This window comes from Pantherophis guttatus, chromosome 4 (genome assembly GCF_059756535.1).
Source record: "Pantherophis guttatus breed Tessera chromosome 4, ASM5975653v1, whole genome shotgun sequence".
Lineage (NCBI taxonomy): Eukaryota > Metazoa > Chordata > Lepidosauria > Squamata > Colubridae > Pantherophis > Pantherophis guttatus.
The window spans coordinates 4,784,716-4,805,566 of NC_142066.1; the positions used below are offsets into that span (position 1 = coordinate 4,784,716).

The 20,851-nt window shown below is 47.8% G+C and overlaps 1 protein-coding gene across 1 annotated transcript in view; it reads left to right on the forward strand.

Annotated features, from left to right (window-relative positions):
• Window positions 1–20,851, forward strand: part of LOC117658222 (myosin-6) — a 76,492-nt gene that overhangs the window by 35,527 nt on the left and 20,114 nt on the right. The window contains exons 18-27 of the mRNA XM_087891684.1: window positions 296–383; window positions 4,847–4,964; window positions 5,994–6,117; window positions 7,534–7,670; window positions 10,399–10,525; window positions 11,738–11,866; window positions 12,538–12,780; window positions 13,382–13,558; window positions 16,568–16,713; window positions 19,435–19,525. Of these exons, the coding sequence (XP_087747810.1) occupies window positions 296–383; window positions 4,847–4,964; window positions 5,994–6,117; window positions 7,534–7,670; window positions 10,399–10,525; window positions 11,738–11,866; window positions 12,538–12,780; window positions 13,382–13,558; window positions 16,568–16,713; window positions 19,435–19,525 (1,380 nt within the window). The remainder of the gene's footprint in view (window positions 1–295; window positions 384–4,846; window positions 4,965–5,993; window positions 6,118–7,533; window positions 7,671–10,398; window positions 10,526–11,737; window positions 11,867–12,537; window positions 12,781–13,381; window positions 13,559–16,567; window positions 16,714–19,434; window positions 19,526–20,851) is intronic.

Consider the following 20,851-nt stretch of genomic DNA (forward strand, 5'->3'; position numbering starts at 1 on the left):
CCTTCCTTCCTTCCTCCTCTCATCTCCTCTCCCTCCCTGTTCTTTCTCTCTCCTCTTCTCTCCTTCCCTCCCTTCTTCCTCCCTCCCTCCCTCAATCTCTCCCTTCCTTCCTTCCTGCTCCCTTCCTTCTCCTCTCTCCTTCCCTCCTTCCTCCCTCCTTCTCTCCTCTCTTGCCTCCCTCCCTCTGTGTCTCCTCCTCTCTTTCCTTTCCTCCTTCCTTCCTTCCTCTCTCCCTTCCTCCTTCCCTTTCTTCTTCCCTTCCCCTCCCCCTCCTCCTTTTCTTTTCCTCTGGCAGGAGAACCTCAACAAATTGATGGCCAACCTCAAGACCACTCACCCTCATTTCGTGCGGTGCCTCATCCCCAACGAGCGAAAGGCCCCCGGTAATCCAGTGGGGGAACCAAAGGGATCCCAAAACTGAGGGGGTGGGGCAGCCAGGCATTCAGCCTGGGGAACTCTCGCACACAAGATTCCTTCAGCCGGCTTACTGGATTCAGCTGGGAATGACACTGCTTCTCATCTTCTGCATTTCCTGCTTAACGGCAGGCTGAAAAACTAGGAAGGAAACAGAAAAAGGAAGTCCTTCCTCCTTTTCTTCCCGGAAGTTAAGGGGTCAAGGGTCAGGGCATGGACCCAAATTGCTCTCTCTCTTCTGTCTCTCTCTCTGTCTTTTTGTCTCTGTGTCTCTGTCTCTCTCTCTCTCTCTCTCTGTCTCTGTCTCTGTTTCTGTCTCTGTCTTTCTCCTGTCTCTGTCTCTCTGTGTGTGTGTGTCTCTCTCTCCTGTCTCTCTCTCTCTGCTTCTGTCTGTGTCTGTCTCTCTCTGTCTCTCTCTGTGTCTCTCCTGTCTCTCTCTCTCCTGTCTTTCTCTCTGTCTCTCTGTCTTTGTCTGTCTCGGTCTCGGTCTCTCTCTTCTGTCTCTCTCCTCTCTCTCTCTCTCTCTCTCTCCCTCCTGTCTCTGTCTCTCTCTGTGTCTCTCCTGTCTCTGTCTCTCCTGTCTTTGTCTCTGTCTCTCTGTCTCTGTCTCTCTCCCTCTCTTCTGTCTCTCTCCTCTCTAGTCTGTCTCTGTCTCTCTCTCTGTGTCTCTCTCTTTCCTGTCTCTGTCTCTGTCTATTTCTCTCCCCTGTCTCTCTCCTGTCTCTCTCTCTCTGCTTCTGTCTGTGTCTGTCTCTCTCTGTCTCTCTCTGTGTCTCTCCTGTCTCTCTCTCTCCTGTCTTTCTCTCTGTCTCTCTGTCTTTGTCTGTCTCTGTCTCGGTCTCTCTCTTCTGTCTCTCTCCTCTCTCTCTCTCTCCCTCCTGTCTCTGTCTCTCTCTGTGTCTCTCCTGTCTCTGTCTCTCCTGTCTTTGTCTCTGTCTCTCTGTCTTTGTCTCTCTCTGTCTCTGTCTCTCTCCCTCTCTTCTGTCTCTCTCCTCTCTAGTCTGTCTCTGTCTCTCTCTCTGTGTCTCTCTCTTTCCTGTCTCTGTCTCTGTCTATTTCTCTCCCCTGTCTCTCTCCTGTCTCTCTCTCTCTCTCCCTCCTGTCTCTGTCTCTCTGTGTGTCTCTCCTGTCTCTGTCTCTCCTGTCTCTGTCTCTGTCTCTCTGTCTTTGTCTCTCTCTGTCTCTGTCTCTGTCTCTCTCTTCTGTCTCTCTCCTCTCTAGTCTCTCTGTCTCTGTCTCTCTCTGTGTCTCTCTCTTTCCTGTCTCTGTCTCTGTCTTTGTCTCTCTCTGTCTCTATTTCTCTCCCCTGTCTCTGTCTCTCTCTTCTGTCTCTCTCCTCTCTTGTCTCTCTGTCTCTGTCTCTCTCTGTGTCTCTCTCTTTCCTGTCTCTGTCTCTGTCTTTGTCTCTCTCTGTCTCTATTTCTCTCCCCTGTCTCTCTCCTGTCTCTCTCTCTCTCTCTCTCTCTCCTGTCTATCTCTCTCTCTCTCCCTCCTGTCTCTGTCTCTGTCTCTGTCTCTGTCTCTGTGGAGACAGAGGTGGAAGGCAGCATCCAGCAGGGAAATACAGGTAGCCCTCAACGTACGATCCCAATTGAACCCACAATTTATGTTCCTAAGTCAGACATCTGTTAAGTGAGTTTTGCCCCATTTTGCGACCTTTCTTGCGACTGCCGTTATTAAGTGGATCGCTGCAGATGTTAAGCAAGTAACACGGTTGTTAAGTGAATCTGGCTTCCCCGCTGACGTTGCTTGTCAGAAGGTCGTAAAAGGGGAATCGCCTAACCCCGGGGACGGTGCAACCGTCGTAAATATGAGACAGTTGCCAAGTGGATGAACTCGGATCATGTGACCAGGGAGATGGTGCAACGGTCCTAAGTTTGAAAAAACGGTCGTAAATCATTTTTTTCCCAGTGCCGTCGTAACTCTGAACGATCACTAAATGAATGGTTGTAAGTCGAGGACTACCTGTACGAGATCTCTAGAGATGGTGAACTGCAGAATTGCTCCCAGTTAGAGTATCGGTAGTCCTCGAATTGCAACCGTTCATTTAGTGACCGTTCAAAGTTACAACGGCACTGAAAAAAGTGACTTATGACCATTTTTCACACTTACGGCCGTGGTCATGCGATCAAAATTCAGCCACTTGGCAACTGACTCACATTTATGACGGTTGCGGAGTCCCGGGGGGGTCATGCGATCCCTTTTTTGCGACCTTCTGCGACCAGCAAGGCCAATGGGGAAGCCCGATTCACTTAACAACCATGTTAAGAACGGAAGTGATTCACTTTACAACGGTGACAAGAAAGGTCGTAAAATGGAGCCAAACTCAGTTAACAACGGTCTCGCTTAGCAACGGAAATCTTGGGCTCAGTGGTGGTCTTAAGTAGAGGACTCCCTCTCCGTTACAACAGGTTGCATAATCATAATGATAAGTTTATTTGTCAAGCATATATAAGATAACAGGTGAAAGTATAAACATAATTTGAATACATGAAAAGAATAAGTAAATTGGAGCAAAACGAATTGGATAAAATTGTATATGGGAGGGAACAAAAATTAATTAGCAAAATATATAAATTCTTATTACGGTATAAAATGGAAGAGGAAATAGTGAAAGATGCTATGATTAAATGGGCAAGGAATTTCAACCACACAGTAGAATTAGAGAAGTGGGAAAAGATGTGGAGAATAAATATGAAATTGTCAGTATCAACGGCATACAAGGAAAACCAGATGAAAATGTTTCATAGATGGCATCTACCGCCAGCTAGAATAGCAAAGATGTTCCCTAGTAATTCACCGAAATCCTGGAAATGTAAGAGTAACTATGGAACATACTACCATATCTGGTGGACTTGCCCGGTGGCAAAGAAATTCTGGGCCAAAGTCAAAAAGTGGCTAGAGGAGATAATACAGAAATCAATAAAGGAAGAACCACAGCAATTCTTACTAGGGATTCCCATAGAAAATTACACACAAAAAAAAATACAATATTTAACATTACTAACAGCAGCCCGCATAGTCTATGCGCAAAATTGGAAGAACAATGTGGAGTAAGATAAAGTTAAAATATGTGTGAATAGTAAGAAAGGACCACTTCGAAAGAGCTGTTAAAAAAAAAGTGTATGTATATAAATGTTGTATGTTTGTGTCTTGTTTGAATGTGTTTACAATAAAAAACTTCAAAAAAAAAAAGAAAGAAAGAAAAGAGTAAGTAAAAAGGAATATTAGGACAGGGATGGTAGGCACGCTGGTGCACTTATACACGCTCCTTAAAGACCTCTTAGGAGTGGGGTGAGGTCAACAGTAGACAGTTTATGGTTAAAGTTTTGGGGGTTTGGGGAAGAAACTACAGAGTTAGGTAGTGCATTCTAGGCATTGACAACTCTGTTGCTGAAGTCTTATTTTCTACAATCGAGTTTGGAACGGTTTACCTTGAGTTTGTATCTATTATTTGCTCGTGTATTGTTGTGGTCGAAGCTGAAGTAGTCATTGACAGGAAGGACAGATAATTTTATGTACTATGCTTAGGTCAGACTGAAGTCGGCCTAGTTCTAAATTGTCTTAAGCCCAGAATTTGGAGTCTGGTGGCCTAAGGTACTCTTCTCGTAAAATATCTCTTGATTGTATTTATGTCCGATATGCAGTGCGGGTTCCAGACAGAGGAGCTGTATTCAAGAATTGGTCTAGCAAATGTTTTGTATGCTCTAGTTAGTAGCACAACATTACCAGAGAAGAAGCCAGAATAATCCCAGAATATTCTTTCATTTCTTGAGTAAACCCATTTTCTGATACGCAAAGCCATCATTTGTGTGTGTGGGGGGGGTGTTATGCCATGTGGGTTTAGTGTGGTTGTGTGAACCAGAGACAGGAGGCCTGGAATGCATCTTGCTAAGGGGAGGTAATATTTTCTTTTCTTTTCTTTTCTTTTCTTTTCTTTTCTTTTCTTTTCTTTTCTTTTCTTTTCTTTTCTCTCTCTCTCTCTCTCTCTCTCTCTCTCTCTCTCTCCCGCTCTCTCTCGCTCTCTCTCTCTCTCGCTCTCTCTCGCTCTCTCTCGCTCTCTCTCTCTCTCTCGCTCTCTCTCTCTCTCGCTCTCTCTCTCTCTCTCTCTCTCTCTCTCTCTCGTTCTCTCTCGCTCTCTCTCTCGCTCTCGCTCTCTCTCTCTCTCTCTCTCGCTCTCTCTCTCGCTCTCTCTCGCTCTCTCTCGCTCTCTCTCTCTCTCTCTCTCGCTCTCTCTCTCTCTCTCTCTCTCGCTCTCTCTCTCTCTCTCTCGCTCGCTCTCTCTCTCTCTCTCTCTCGCTCTCTCTCTCTCTCTCTCTCTCGCTCTCTCTCTCGCTCTCTCTCGCTCTCTCTCGCTCTCTCTCTCTCTCTCTCTCTCTCCCTCTCTCTCGCTCTCTCTCGCTCTCGCTCTCTCTCTCGTTTTCTTTCTCAGGTGTGATGGACAACCCTTTGGTCATGCACCAGTTACGTTGCAACGGCGTTCTGGAGGGAATCCGGATCTGTCGGAAAGGATTCCCCAATCGGATCCTGTACGGGGATTTCAGGCAAAGGTGAATCTCATTCCTCTGGCATTCAAAAGCGGCCTTTGGCGAGTCAGCTCAGACTGTTGTGGCCCGTCAGCGGCCTGTGCGGATTGTAGCTGATTCCGACAGCGAGGAGGCTGGTGTGGTGCTGCGCCAGCAGCCTGTGCAGCTGGCACCCGAGTCAGACAATGAGGAGGCTGGAGAAGATGTGGTGCCAGAGGCGGGGATTCAGCCACGGCCTTCAGAACCTCCAGAAGCTCCTTTAAGTGAAGAGGACGAAGAGGAGGAGCCTCTTCTCGATGCACAGGCGCACAGAGCTGCCAAAAGGCAGGAGTAGCTCCTCAGGAGGAGGTCTCCTCGAGAGTAAGGCTTGGGGCTAATTGGCCACTCCCTTAGCCTATTTAAGGAGGAATGCCGACTGAAGCAATTTGTAGGGAACAACTTTAGTTCATTCTCCTTCGCGTCCGGATTCTCTGCAAATTGCTTCTGGGCTTTCTGCCAACCTTAGTAAGATTGTGATTACTTTATCTTTGGTTTCTTGTAGGCTGTTAAGAAAGTTTATTAACAGCCTTTGTTTGGAAGAGACTGAGTTATTTAAGTTTGGTACAGACTTTGTGTGTGCTGCGTTCTTTGGGGTCCGTACCTGGAGCAGAACACAAGACTTCTAATAGAGGGATAGAATCAAGATCACGTTAAAAGTGTTAATACCGCTTTATAAGGCCACGCTTGGAATACGGCATCCAGTTTTGGTCGCCACGATGTAAAAAAGACGTGGAGACACTAGAAAGAGTGCAGAGAAGAGCAACCAAGAGGATTAGGGCAGAAGTGGGTGTCACATTATTTTACCATCAGTTTGCCGCACACCGAAAATGTGAGTGCGTGCTTCCCACGCAGGCGAACGGCCTTCTTAAGCATAAGCTTAATCAGATGCTGAAATGGTTAAGCAGCAGGTTTTGGGGTGCGAACCCCACAAGCATCTGGCTGTTTCTCTTTCCAGGTCAAATCTCAGATAACCTTTAGCAAAAGAACACAGCTGGATTTTTCCTTTCTTGCCAGGTACCGGATCCTGAACCCGGCGGCCATTCCGGAGGGCCAGTTCATCGACAGCCGGAAGGGAGCGGAGAAACTTCTAGGCTCCCTGGACATCGACCACAACCAGTACAAATTTGGACACACCAAGGTGAGGCGAGCAAATCCCTTTTCCCACAAGGAGCCCAGGAAGGGAATTTTAGAATACAGATAGTCCTCGAGTTACAACAGGAAGAGAGGGAGGAGAAGGAGGTGGGGAGAGTAGGATGAAGGAAGGAAGGAAGGAGAGGAAAGAAAGGAGAAGGGAGGGAGGGAGGGAGGGAGAGAGAAGTAGGTGGGGAGAATGGGATGAAGGAGGGAAGGAAGTAAAGAAGGAGGGAAGGAAGAAAGGAAGGAAGGAAGGAGAGGGAGGGAGGGGGAGAATGGGATGAAGGAGGGAAGGAAGGAGGGGGAAGGAGGAAGGAGTGGAATAATGGGATGAAGGAAGGGAGAATGGGATGAAGGAGGGAAGGAAGTAAAGGAGGGAAGGAAGGAAGAAGAGGGAGGGAGGGGGAGAATGGGATGGATGAAGGAGGGAAGGAAGGAGAGGGAAGGTATAGAAGGAAGAGGAGAGAATGGGATGAAGGAGGGAAGGAAGGAAGGAGTGGGAGGGAGAAGGAGTGGAATAATGGGATGAAGGAAGGAGAGAGGGAGGGAGGAAGAGAAGGAAGGAAAGGAAGGAAGGAAGGACGGAGAGGGATGGAGGAGAAGGAGGGAGAATGGGATGAAGGAGGGAAGGCAGGAGAGGGAGGGTGTAGAAGGGGAGAGAATGGGAAGAAGGAGGGAAGGGATGGAGGGAGGGAGGGAGGAAGGAGAGGGAGGAAAAGGAGAATGGGATGATCGAGGGAAGGAGGGAGGGAGGAGGGAGGGAGGAAGGGAAGGAAGGGCAGAGGAATGGAGGAGAAGGAGAGGGAGAATGGGATGAAGGAGGGAAGGAAGGAGAGGGAGGAGAAGGAGAGGGAGTATGGGATGAAGGAAGGAGGGAGAGAGGGAAGGAAGAAAGGAGAGGAAGGAGAAGGAGGGGGAGAATGGGATGAAGGAGGGAAGGAAGGAAGGAGAGGGAGAGAGGGAGAAGGATGGAATAATGGGATGAAGGAGGGAGGGAGGGAGGGAGGGAAGGAAGGAAGGAAGGAAGGAAGGAAGGAAGGAAGGAAGGAAGGAAGGAAGGAAGGGAATCTGCAAGTGACTTTAAAAGAGACTTACCTTTTTTTGGACTTTAAGCTAAAACATTTTGCTTTCAGCCCAAAGGAGAGTTTCTCAACCTTGGCAGCTTGAAGCTCTGTGGACTTCGACTCCCAGAATCCCCCAGCCTGGATGAGAATTCTGGGAGTCGAAGTCCACCCCTCTTCAAATGGTCCGGCTTTAGAAAAAAACCCTGTTTCAAAGTCTCCGTCACGCAAACGACAACTGAAACAGAAACCCATTCGACGAGTGGACCTTACGACCACGTTTTTCATTTTACGTTGCTCGTTTTTTATTTTTAATTTAGCGAATCAAACGAACCCAAAACCATCTTCCCTTCCCACAGGTGTTTTTCAAGGCAGGGTTATTAGGTCACCTGGAGGAATTACGAGATGAACGGTTGTCCAGGATTATCACCCGCATCCAAGCCCGGGCAAGGGGCCAACTCATGCGCATTGAGTTCCGGAAGATCATGGAGCGGAGGTGAGCCCTAGAGAAGAAGACCGAGGTTATGGAGGGTGACACCAACTGGAGGAGAAGGAGAAGGGTCAACAGAAGGGAACGACCCTCTTCTTAGATGCTGTCGGAATACGGAGGTCTTTCGTTACCCAGATTGCAGAATTCCTGATCTGTCCCCGTACCCACCCACACACACACAGCCAGTCGAGGGTTAAGGAAACACTTTGGAACGCACCCAGTTCTTATCTCCCACTTGGCAGCGATAGACACACCGTCTGCCAAGTGACTTTATTTTCAAAGTAAAACAGAAAGACAAATACTCAAGAGTCCAAATGTCCGACACTTTAAATCTTTCTCTCAGCAGCTCCGGACGAGGCTTTAGTGACTATCCAAGGTTTGCTTTGTTCGTCACAAAAATCCTTGACCACCACCCTCTATTATATAGTCTCTGGGGTGTGGTCCAGTGACTCAGTTCTAATCCCTAGCACGCCTCCTAAACTGCTGCAAACGTTTATCACGCCTTCGGAGGGGTGCGTCCAGGAATGATGTTTCTTTATCACTCTGATCCGAATCAGCTGTCTCCTCTCCCTCGGCCGGCACTTGAGACAATGCCAGAGGGGAGGCGCCTGGAGAGGGAGGCCTGGCTGACTCCTCTTCCTCATGTTCGGAGCTTTCTTCCTCCGATGGGACAGGCTCAGAGGGCGGGGCCACAACAATTCCTAAACGAGTGTCTACAGCAGAGTGTCAAACTCAAGGCCTGCAGGCCGGATGCGGCCCATGGGGTGCTTAGATCTGGCCCACGGGGCCGACCCGTGATGCCTCTGCTGGCCAAAATGGGGCACAGGGGAGGGCTGCACACTCCTCTCCATCCCCATGACCCGTTTTCGGCCAGCAGAGTGCTGCAGGAGGCCGTGGAGGCCAAAAACAGGCCATGTGGGGGCCTCACAGGGCCCGCCCGCAGCCCATTTTTAGCTGGCAGAGTGCTGCAGGAGGCTGAAAACGGGCCACATGGGGACTTCTCATGGCCCACCTGTAGCCTGTTTTTGGCTGGCAGAGTGCTGCAGGAGGCCATGGAGGCCGAAAATGAGCCGCATGGGGACTTCTCATGACCCACCGATGGCCCGTTTTTGGCTAGCAGAGTGCTGCAGGAAACAGTGGAGGCCAAAAATGGGATGCGTGGGGGCCTCACGCGACCCTCATGAGGCCTGTTTTTGGCCGGCAGAGTGCTGCAGGAGGCTGTGGAGGTTGAAAACGGGCCACGGGGGGCCTCACGCAGCCCACCCACGGCCCGTTTTTGGCTGGCAGAGTGCTGCAGGAGGCATCCATCCCGTCTTCCCGTCTTTCCCCCCCCTCGGCCAGCCCGCAGAGGAGAACTACAATACTGATCCAGCCCTCGAAGAAATCCAGTTTGACACCCCTGGTCTACAGCAAAGGTCTCCAATCCCCGGGGCCAGGGGCCACTAACGAGCTGCGGCCTGTTCAAAACTGGGCTGCGGAAGAAATGGGCAAGCACGCTCGCGTGAAGCTCCACTCGAGTGAGAAGACACTTGTGCAAACGTGTGCAAAACACCACTCGCACGACTGGAGTTTCCCGCACGGGCTTCTCCATTTCTCCCACGGCCCAGTTTCGAACAGACTATTGCCCAGTAGTGGGCTGCAGCCTGGGGGTCCCCAACCCCCCTGGGCCACAGCCTACCACCGAGCCGTGGCCTATTTACAAACAGGTCACATGAGTGGCAAGCCGGTGCGCATGGTTACGCACCCAGCTCGACTCGCACAAGTGGCCGGTGGGCCCACATGCATGGTGCAATTTATGTGGCTTTAAGCTTAACCTGTGTGACTCCAGCCTTGATAGGTTACTGTATAAGGCAGGGGTCAGCAATCTGCAGCTCTGGAGCCATGTGTGGCTCTTTCACCCCTCTACTGTGGCTCCCTGTCACTCAAAATATGCGTCACAACCGCCAATGTGCAACACCCGCCGGCACACGATTTATTGAGCTTTTCAACCCCAGTAGGCCAACCATGGATAAATCCAAGAAAAGAAAAGTTTCAGAAGAAAACAAGAATGTTTAATTCAACTACATATGCTAGTTTTGTGACCTCTCAAGAAATCGTCAGGCACGGGAAGGGTTTTGTGGCTCCCGGTGTTTTCTTTTCTGTGGATCCAAATGCCTCTTTGAATGTTTAAGGTTGCAGACCCCTGGGATAAGGCATAGTCAAAGTGCAAAGTGTGTTATTATTGCACTAATTTCTTGTTGCGTTTAATGGTTTACCTTCCCTGAATATTCCTTGATCGATTTATTTCTTGAGCTGATTTCAATTTTAGAAGCTGCCCAACTTCCCACCACTCTGATCAGCTTAGACCTATAAAGTCAAGGAACAATTCGAGTAGTCCTCGTTTGGCAACAAAGACCTTGGTCGTTAAGCGAAGCAGCTACCGAGTGACATGACCACTGTCTTTAGGACCTTCCTCCAGCTTTTTTTTTTTTTTTTGCTTTACAGACCTGCGAAGGGCGTAAATGTGAGGGTCAGGCAGGAAATTATTTTTTTCGTCACCGTCGTAATCGTGAATGGTCACTAAATGAGACCGTTGCTTTTTTTGCACATTCTGCTTTGAATTGCAATGATAGTCGGATGCTTTGAAATTCCGAGTGTTTTTTGTGGAGTGACTTCCACGGGACGGAGGTTGGAGAAGGGAGAAAAGGGGTTTCTGAAAAGTTACGGTGTGGCTCTCCTTGATCCCTTTCACCAGGGACGCCTTGCTCATTATCCAGTACAACATCCGGGCTTTCATGGGCGTGAAAAATTGGCCTTGGATGAAACTGTTCTTCAAGATCAAACCTTTGCTGAAGAGCGCGGAAACCGAGAAAGAAATGCAGGTGACTGCCTTCATTCATTCGTTCATTCGTTCATTTGTTGATTCATTCATTCGTTCATTCGGTCATTCGGTCATTCGGTCATTCGGTCATTCGGTCATTTAAAAATAAATAAAATAAATTTGTTAAAATAAATTTGAGTGGTGCGGTGGCGTAGAGGTGGCGCTCTCGCCTCACAATCAGGAGGCTGTGAGTTCAATCCTAGACAGAGGCAGATATTCCTCACTCTGGGCACATTGAGAATATATATCTGCTGAATATAACTCCGCATTGGCAACAGGAAGGGCATCCGGCCAGTAAACACTCAGCTCCATTCAGTTGCCCAGACTCCACCCCGCAAGGGATTATGGGGTCGTTAAAAGAAGATGATGATTCATTCATTCATTCATTCATTCATTCATTCATTCATTCATTCATTCATTCATTCGTTCATTTTAATAGCTGCCCGTCTCAGTCGAATTGACTCTGGGCAGCAAACAATGTTCCCATAATTAAAACAGTAAAAACATAAAAGAGTTACATTTATATTTGCATTTACACAGGCAGTCCTCAACTTACAACCGTAATTAAATCCAGAAATGTTGGAATTCATTGTTGGAATGTATTTCCATGCAACAACTACCGTAGTATTCAGCCAGTAAATGGCAGTATTTACAAGTTTGGATCTATGGTATATACTCTATGCTCTTTCGTTTTAAGTAGAGTGTCCTGTTTCCTGTTACGGTTCAAAACAATTGAGCAGTAAAGCACATGGTGACTGTGCTCCTTGTTTTGCTCTGTAGTGCTATCTATAAACAGAATTTCTAACAGGAAATATGGTTGGAACGTGTGCTGGTTGTTAAGTGGGTAACCATGGGAGCCTTTTTATGACCTGGTTTGCAGTGGTTGCAGGTCCCAAAAGGGGATCACATGACCCCGGAACACAGCAACCGTCATAAATATGAACCAGTTGCCAAGCATCTGAATTTTGATCCCGTGATCAGGTGGATGCGGCAAAGGTCGTACCAATGAAAAGCGGTCATAAGTCACTTTTTTTCAGTGGCATTGTAAATTTGAACAGTCACTAAACGAACTGCTGTAAGTCGAGGACTACCTGTAGGATAATTAAAGGCCACCCGCAATTTCCACTACCAGTTCTCCCAAATCAGTCCGAATCGGCTGAATGCCACCTCTGCTTCCAGCTCTATTGAGGTGACTCTTTTGTATCCTTCGCAGACGATGAAAGAGGAATTCGGGAGGCTGAAGGAAGCTTTGGAGAAGTCAGAAACCCGGAGAAAGGAGCTGGAGGAGAAGATGGTTTCATTGCTCCAGGAGAAGAACGACCTCCAGTTGCAAGTCCAAGCGGTGAGTATATTTAGGCCACTTTATTCTCCTTTTTTTTAACTCAGAGGTTTATATCCTTGCTCCTTGTTCCGAAGTGCTTCCTTTACAGGGAGAACTTGGGAGATCTCTGAGGTTGGTTGCTTTCTCACAGACATTGCGTGATCCAACAAGGTAATATCATCAGTGTTAGAAGGGAGGGAGACTCCCTCTCCTCCTCCTCCTCCTCTCCCCCCTCCTTCTTCCTCCTCCTCCTTTGTGCACTGATGATGTTCCCAAGGTGGGTCCTGAAACATCTGCAAGAAAAACACCAAACTCACGAGAGCGGCAAGGACTCCACAGCTTTCCTTCTGCTTCTCTTCCTCCTCCTCCTCCTTCTTCTCCTTCCTCCTTCCTCTGAGCACTGGTGATGTGTATCCTAGTTGGGCCATAAAACACCTTCAAGAAAAATCACCCAGCTCAGAGTCCACCAAGGACCCCCTCACTGCTCAACCCTGAGCTGCAAATCTTCTCTTCTATTCATTCTTCTTTTCTTCTCTCCTTCCCTTCTTCTCCCCCCCCCATCCCTGTCCCCATCCCTGTCCCCGTCCCTGTCCCTGTCCCTGTCCCCGTCCCTGTCCCTGTCCCTGTCCCCGTCCCCGTCCCCGTTACCGTTACCGTCACCGTCACCGTCACCGTCACCGTCCCCCGCCCAGGAGCAAGACAATCTGAATGACGCCGAGGAACGCTGCGACCAGCTGATCAAGAACAAGATCCAGCTGGAGGCCAAAGTGAAAGAGATGACCGAGCGGATCGAAGATGAAGAAGAGATGAATGCCGAGCTGACCGCCAAGAAGCGGAAGCTGGAAGACGAATGTTCGGAACTCAAGAAAGATATTGATGACCTGGAACTGACCTTGGCCAAGGTGGAGAAGGAGAAGCACGCCACGGAGAACAAGGTACGTTGAAAGCACAGGTAGTTCCTCGACTTATGGCCACAGTCGAGCCCAACATTTCCCGTCGCTTAGCCAGAGAATGGTTGCATTTTGCCCCCATTTTACGATGTTTCCTGCCGTGGTTGTTCAGTAAATCACAATCAGTTGTTAAATTAGTAACACGGTCGTTAAATGAATCTGGCTTCCTTGTTGACATTGGTCGCAAAAGGGGGATCGTTTGACCTCCCGGGACACTGCAAAACCGTCGTAAATATGAGTCGGTTGTCAAGCGTCTGGATTTGGATCCCCTGATCATGGGGGGAGCGCTGCTACCATCGTAAGTGTGAAACACAGTCACAATTACACTTTGGTCGGCGCCGTCGTAACTTGGAACGGTCATTAAATGAACTATTGTAAGTTAAGGTCTACCTCTGTGAGCCAGTAGCCAAATGTCTTAATTTTGGTCACATAACCAAGAGGATGCTGCTACCGTCGTAAGTGTGAAACACGGTCAAGATTTCACTTTTTGTCGGCCCCCGTCGTAGCTCTGAACTGTCCCTAAACAAATGGCTGTAAGGCAAGGTATTCATTGTACAGTATCTTCGGAATTTGTTCTCTTTTTCAGGTGAAAAACCTGACCGAAGAAATGGCCGGTTTGGATGAGATCATCACCAAGCTGACCAAGGAGAAGAAATCCCTCCAGGAGGCCCACCAACAAGCCTTGGATGACTTCCAGGTTGAAGAAGACAAAGTCAACAGCCTGAGCAAAGCCAAGATGAAGCTGGAACAGCAAGTGGACGATGTGAGTGGACCGAGGCCGGAGGATGGGGTCCGTCCAGGGGTGGGCTTCAAAAATTTTAGCAAGGCGTTCTCTGCCTGGTTGGTGGGTGGGCGTGGCCATGGCGGGTGTGGCCTAGTCGGCCTCCTGCACCACAGCGGGGGGGGGCGTTTTTGCCCTCCCCCGGGCTCCGAAGGCTTTCCTCGAGCTTCCGAGAGAGCGAAAACGGCCTCCCCAGGCTCCGGAGGCCTTTCCTGAACTTCCGGTAGGTCAGTGGTGAAATCTTCCGCGGATTGCTACCGGTTCACTGCATGGTGCGCTCCGAAAGCACACTATGCGTGCATGCACAATATGAATCAAACGCACGTTGCAAGGTAAGAAGAACAGTGTGGGGAGGGAAACAGCTGTGCCGCGCGACTTAGAATATAAATCGCGCGGCAGAGCTGATTGTTGGAAATACCGGTTCGGACAAACAGATAGATTTTTTTTTACTACCGGTTCGTGCGAACTGGTAGCATTTCACCCCTGTGGTAGGACCGTTTTTCACCCTCCCCGAGCCTCCATGCACACCCTCCACTTACCTGCATCCAAAATGGGCCGCTTGGGGACTCCTGGAAGGGGTGGGGTGAGGTGGGCAGGGCCAGCCGGGAGTGGGATTTGGGGGGGGTTCTCCGAACTGCACAGAATCTTAGCTAGAGGTTCTCCCAAACCCCCAGCAGCCCATCCCTTGGTCTGTCCATCCATCCAGGTTCTTGTTCTGCCCCAGCTACGGACTCCAAAGAACGCAGCACACACAAAGTCTGTACAAACCTTAGTTTACTAAATTAAATCAGTCTTTTTTCAAACAAAGGCTGTTAATTAACTTTCTTAGCCTACAAGAATCCAAAGAATAAATAATCATAATCTTACTATGGTTGGCAGAAAGCCCAGAAGCAATTTGCAGGAAACTGATAAGAGAACTAAGATCAGGACGCGAAGGAGAGTGAACGAAGTTGTTCCCTGCAAATTGCCTCAGTCGTCGTCCTTCCTTAAATAGGCTAAGGGAGTGGCCAATTCGCCCCAAGCCTTACTCTCAAGGAGACCTCCTCCTGAGGAGCCACTCCTGCCTTTTGGCAGCTCTGCGCGCACATGCATCGAGAAGAGGCTCCTCCTCTTCGTCTTCTTCACTTAAGGGAGCTTCTGGAGGTTCTGAAGGCCCTGGCTGAATCCCCGCCTCCGGCACCACATCTTCTCCAGCCTCCTCACTGTCTGACTCGAATGCCAGCTGCACAGGCTGCTGGCGCAGCACCACACCAGCCTCCTCGCTGTCGGAATCAGCTACTAGCTGCACAGGCCACTGACGGGCCACAACAGTTCTCGGTCCTCCTGGACCGAGTTTTGCTCACCAACAGTGGCAGCCTTGTGGAAAGATTAGGACCCTTGGTGGCCCTCGGTTGGGGTGGGATGTCCGTTCGTCCTTAATTGGCCTCGGCAACATCTGGAGAACAACTTCTAGAGAGGTTTGGGATAGGCCTGGCTTCTTCGTTTTATGCGCCCGGTGAGTTAGAGAGAGGAAGTAAAAGCTACCAGATGTTTCGATATTGGTTCGCGCTAATTGGGGATGGATGCTAGGGGTATTAAACCTGGAGCATCCAGAGAGAGTCAGAGGGTGAAGGTGGCATGGTTGATGGCATGGCCCACCATCCGTGCTTATAATTTGAAGGGACAATTGGTGGCATTCAGTTTGTATTCAAAATCTTCTCTCTTCTCTTCCTTCCTTCCTCTTTCCTTTCTTTCTTTCCCTTTTTCTTTTTCTTTTCCTTCCTTCCGTTGTCTCTCCCTTCCTCCCATCTTTTCTTCCTTCCTTCCTTCACCTCTTTACCTTCTTTTCTTCCTTCCTTCCCTCCTTCTTTCCTTCTCTCCTTCCCTTCCTTCCTTTCTTCCTTCCTTACCTCCCTCGTTTTTTCCTTTCTTCATTCCTTTCTTTGCTCCTTCCCTTTCTGCCTCCCTCCCTCCTTCTTTCTTTCTTTCTCTCTTTCTTACTTTTCATTCTTCCTTCCTTCCCTCCTTTCTTTTCTTCCTCCCTTTCTTTGCTTCTTCCCTTCTTTCCCCCTCCCTCCCTCCTTCCTTTCTTTCCTTCTTTCTTTCCTTCCTTACCTCCCTCATTTCTTCCTTTCTTCTTTCCCTTCTTTGCTCCTTCCCTCTTCCCTCCCTCCTACCCTTCCTTCCTTTCTTCCTTTCTTTCTTTTCTTCCTTCCTTCCTTCATCTCTTTACCTTTTCTTCCCTTCCTTCCTTGCTCTCTCACTTCTTTTACTTCCTTCCTTCCTTCCCTCCTTTCTTCCTTCTCTCCTCCCTCCTTCCCCTCCTTCCTTTCTTCCTTCCTTACCTCCCTCGTCTTTCCTTCCTTCCTTCCTTCCTTTGTTTGTTCCTTCCCTTTCTGCCTCCTTCCCTCCTTTCTTTCTTTCTCTCTTTCTTACTTTTCATTCTTCCTTCCTTCCCTCCTTTCTTTTCTTCCTCCCCTTCTTTGCTTCTTCCCTTCTTTCCCCCTCCTTCCCTCCTTCCTTTCTTTCCTCCTTTCCTTCCTTCCTTACCTCCCTCATTTCTTCCTTTCTTCTTTCCCTTCTTTGCTCCTTCCCTCTTCCCTCCCTCCTATCCTTCCTTCCTTTCTTCCTTTCTTCCTTCCTTTCTTTTCTTCCTTCCTTCCTTCATCTCTTTACCTTTTCTTCCTTTCCTTCCTTCCTTGCTCTCTCACTTCTTTTTCTTCCTTCCTTCCCTCCTTCCTTTCTTCTCTCCTCCCTTCTTCCCCTCCTTCCTTTCTTCCTTCCTTACTTCCCTCGTCTTTCCTTCCTTCCTTCCTTTCTTTGTTCCTTCCCTTTCTGCCTCCCTCCCCCCTCTTTCTTTCTTTTCTTTCTTCCTTCCCTCCTTCCTTCTTTCTTTCTTTCCTTCTTTCCTTCCTTCCTTACCTCCCTCATTTCTTCCTTTCTTCTTTCCCTTCTTTCTTTCCTTCCTCTCTCTCCCTTTCCTCTCTTCTCTTCCTCTCTTCCCATCAACAGCTGGAAGGTTCTCTGGAACAGGAGAGGAAAATCCGGATGGATCTCGAACGGTCCAAAAGGAAACTGGAAGGAGACCTAAAGTTGGCCCAAGAGAACATCATGGACTTGGAGAACGACAAACAACAGATGGAAGAGAAAATTAAAAAGTAAGGGAAGCGCCAGCTCTGTGCTTTTGGGTTCTCCAGTCAGGGGTCTCGGGGGGTCACGCCACAAAAATGGCCAAGTGCCAGAGCTTTCGTATCTGTCTCCAAAATAAGGACAAAAGTCAAACTGATCCCTCCACCAGAATGTGTGTGTTGTGTCATCTACAACTGGTTCCTTCTCCAACCTGGAGAATGACTCATTGTTCCTGGAATCCAGAAATCCCAGTTTATAGGGCTCTGTAATCCAGTTTTAAAGGGGGTGGGAAATTTATTATTCTTTTATTTATTTAATGAGATTTATATGCCGCCCTATCTCCAGCCGGACTCAGGGCGGCTCACAGCGATAAAAAAACACCTAATGAAAAAGTTAAAAAGAAATTAAATCCAAATCTCATAATTTAACAGTTAAAAGTGCAATTAAGACTAACAAGTTAAAAACTAAAGGTAGTCCTCGATTTATGATCACAATAGAGCCCGGAAATTCAATCATTAAGCGATGTGGTCATTAAGTGAGGCATCCCCATGACTGTGCCTGATTTTACAAACTTTTTGTGGTGGTTGGTTGTTTTTTTTATATATATTTTTATCAGTTTATCAAAAGATAAAATGCAAAGAGAAATTTTGAAAAGTAATTGAAAACTGGGGAGGGAGGGAAAAGAAAGAAAGAAAGAAAGAAAGAAAGAAAGAAAGAAAGAAAGAAAGAAAGAAAGAAAGAAAGAAAGAAAGAAAGAACAGAAAGAGAAAGAAAGAAAGAAAGAGAAGGAAGAAAGAAAGAAAGAAAAAGAGAGCGAACAGAAAGAAAGAGAGAGAGAGAAAGAAAGAAAGAAACAAGGAAGGAAGGAAAAGAAAGAAAGAAAGAGAGGGAGAGAGAGAGAGAAAGAGAAAGAAAGAGAGAGAGACAAAGGAAGGAAGGAAAGCAAGAGAGAGAGAGACGAAGGAAGGAGGAAAGCAAGAGAGAGAGAAAGAAGGAAAGAGAAGGAAAGAAGGAAAAGAAAGAAAGAATGAATGAAAGAGAGAGAGAGAAAGGAAAGAAAGAAAGAGGGAGAGAGAAAGAAAGAGAAAGAGAGAGACAGAGAGAGACAAAGGAAGGAAGGAAAGCAAGAGAGAGAGAGATGAAGGAAGGAAAGCAAGAGAGAGAGAAAAAGAAAGAAAGAGAAGGAAGGAAGGAAAAGAAAGAATGAATGAATGAAAGAGAGAGAGCAAGAAAGGAAGGAAAGAAGGAAAGAAAGAAAGAAAGGAGGAGGAAGAGAGAGAGGGAAGGAAAGAGAGAGAGAGAAAGAAGGAAGGAAAGAAAAAAAGAAGAAAGGAAAGAGAGATGGGAAGGAAGGAAAAAAGAAAGAGAGAGAAGGAAAGAAAGAGAGAGAGAGAAAGGAAGGAAAGAAGGAAGGAAAGAAAGAAAGAAGGAGGGAGAGAGAGAAAAAGAGAGAGGGGGAAGAAGGAAAGAAAGAGAGAAAGAAGGAAAGAAAGAAAGAAAGAAAGAAGAAAGAAAGGAAAGAAAGAAAGAGAGAGAGGAAGGAAAGAAAAAAGAGAGAGAGAGAAGGAAAGAAAGAGAGAGGAAGGAAAGAGAGAGAGAGAAGGAAAGAAAGTAAGAAAAAAGGAAGGAAAGGAAGAAAGAAAGAAAGAAAGAAAGAAAGAAAGAAAGAAAGAAAGAAAGAAAGAAAGAAAGAAAGAAAGAGAAAATATGGTGTAAAGAGGGAAAAGGAAAGAAAAAGGCACCAACTTCCCACCCTCTTTAGCACAATTGAAGATAACAATGTCACAATTTCAACCTTTTTCTTTTATACAACAGTATATACTAGCCATTTCTATAGCAATAAACCTATCTAATCAGCAAAAACAAAATCAAAGTTTTATATATGTAAATTTATATATTTTTCCCCATTGCAAGTACAAAATTAGGAAGGGATTTCCCAACAGAAAGAAAATTAAATCTATCCTCTTCTTTGGATAAAAGAGTCCATTTCACCAGCTCTGCTTCTCCTTGTTGTGGGGAATCGTACCTTTTTGCTGGTGGGTCGTTAAATGAATCACACAGTTGTTAAACGAATCCAGCTTTTTCCCATTAACTTTGCTTGCCAGTGGCTGGCTAATTGCGACCTCAGGGACACTGTAATGATGGTGAGCCAGGACCTGTCATAAGTCACTTTTTCCAATGCCGTCATAACTTGAAAGATGCTAAACGAATGGCCGTAAGTCGAGGATTACTTGCATAATGGAGATTGCCAGGTGGGTTGAGAAGCTGGACGTGATGCCTGAGCAACAGAACAGGGTTTAAGAAGTTGCAAAGTGATCAGCTGGATACAGACATTCCTCGACTTATGACCACAATTGAGCCCAAATCTTCTCTTGCTGTGCGGGACATTTCTTAAGCAAATTTTTTGTCCCATTTTATGACCTTCCTTGCCACGTTGGTTAAGCAAATCCCTGCAGCTGTTAAGTGGGTCACCCGGTTGTTAAGTGAATCTGGCTTCCCCGTTGACTGCTCGTCCGAAGGTCACAAAACGGGGATCACCTGACACTCCCCCTGGGATGCTACGACCATCGTAAGTATGAGTCCGTGGCCACGCGACTGAATGTGATACTGCAAAAGTTGTAAAGTCTGAGAAACTATCACTTTTTTCATTGCCGTGGTACTAGTCGCTAAATGAACCGTTGGTTGTAAGTCGAGGACTGCCTGTATTTTGTGGACCAGGGTTTTTAACTTCCCAGAATTCTCTTTGGCAGGAAAGAGTTTGATATCAACCAGCAGAACAGCAAGATTGAAGACGAACAAGCTCTGGGTTCCCAGCTGCAGAAGAAACTCAAGGAGCTCCAGGTACAAAAACCTTCTTTGATGCTCGGTCAGGAAAAAGGAGACATCCCCCAAAATCTGAACCGTCTGGAACAATTTAGGAAACAGGGTCGACTTGGGAGTAAGGCTTGGAGATGATTGGCCCCCTCTCATAAGACATAAAAGAGAAGCGAACGGGACGTGAGCTTTTGCGGGAAGCAATTAGTTCATTTGGCCGATTCAAGAGTTGATACTTCTGTTTGTGACTCTGTGCCAAGTTTGGCCTTGTCCTGCGTCTGGAAATTAGCTCTTTGGCAGCGTTCCACTTGAGATAGGTGGGTGCTGATAACCTTCCTAAGTTATATTGCCGCCTATTCGCACGTGGCGACTGAAGGCGGCTTACAGGGATATAAACGCATCATATCATCCTCTTTTAACAACCCCAAAATTCCTTGCGCGTGTGGAGTCTGGGCAACTGAATGGAGCTGAAGTAATTACTGGCCGGATGCCCTTCCCGTCACCAGGGCAGAGTTCTATTCAGCAGATATCATCTCAATGTAATCTCAACATGAAAACTTCATGTATATAAAATAAAACTAAGAAAAGAGCGTAATCAAAGAATAAATTAATAATCATCCTGGTGATAACACATCACACGGGCAATTTTCATGGGCGCCATCCTGCTCCATGTTCCCCGGGCCTGTTGGCAAAAACCAGATCTTCAGCACCTTCCGGAAGAGTGTCAGAGTGGGGGCCATTTTAATCGCTGGGGGAATGAGGTTCCAGAGAGAGGGAGCCACCATGGAGAAGGCTCTTCTTCTGGGTCCTGCCAGGTGTATCTCCCTAGGGCCGTGATGGTGAACCTATGGCACGCGTGCCACAGGTGGCACATGGAGCCATATTAGTGGGCACGCCAGCTCAGCTCTGGGGTGCATGCGCATGCCGGCCAGCTGATTTTCGGGCCTTCTGGGCCCACCAGAAGTAGGGAAACAGGCTGTTTCCTGCCTCTGGAGGGCCTCGGGGCAGGGTGGGGAAGGCCCGTTTTTCTTTCTTACCTGGCTCCAGATCCTCTCTGTGTATCTGGGAAGGGCGAAAACAGCCTTTCCCACTCCCTTGGAGGCCCTACGGAGGCTGAAAGGGCCCATTTCCCGACTCCCGGTGGGACAGGAAGTGACATTTTTTCCTGTCCCCAGCCTCCAGAGACTCCTAGAGAGGCTCCTAGAGACTCCTAGAGAGGCTCCTAGAGACTCCTAGAGAGGTTCTGAAGGCTGGGGACAGCAAAAAATGTCACTTCCTGTCCCACCGAGAGTTGGGAAATGGGCCCTTTCAGCCTCCGTAGGGCCTCCAAGGGAGTGGGAAAGACTGTTTTCG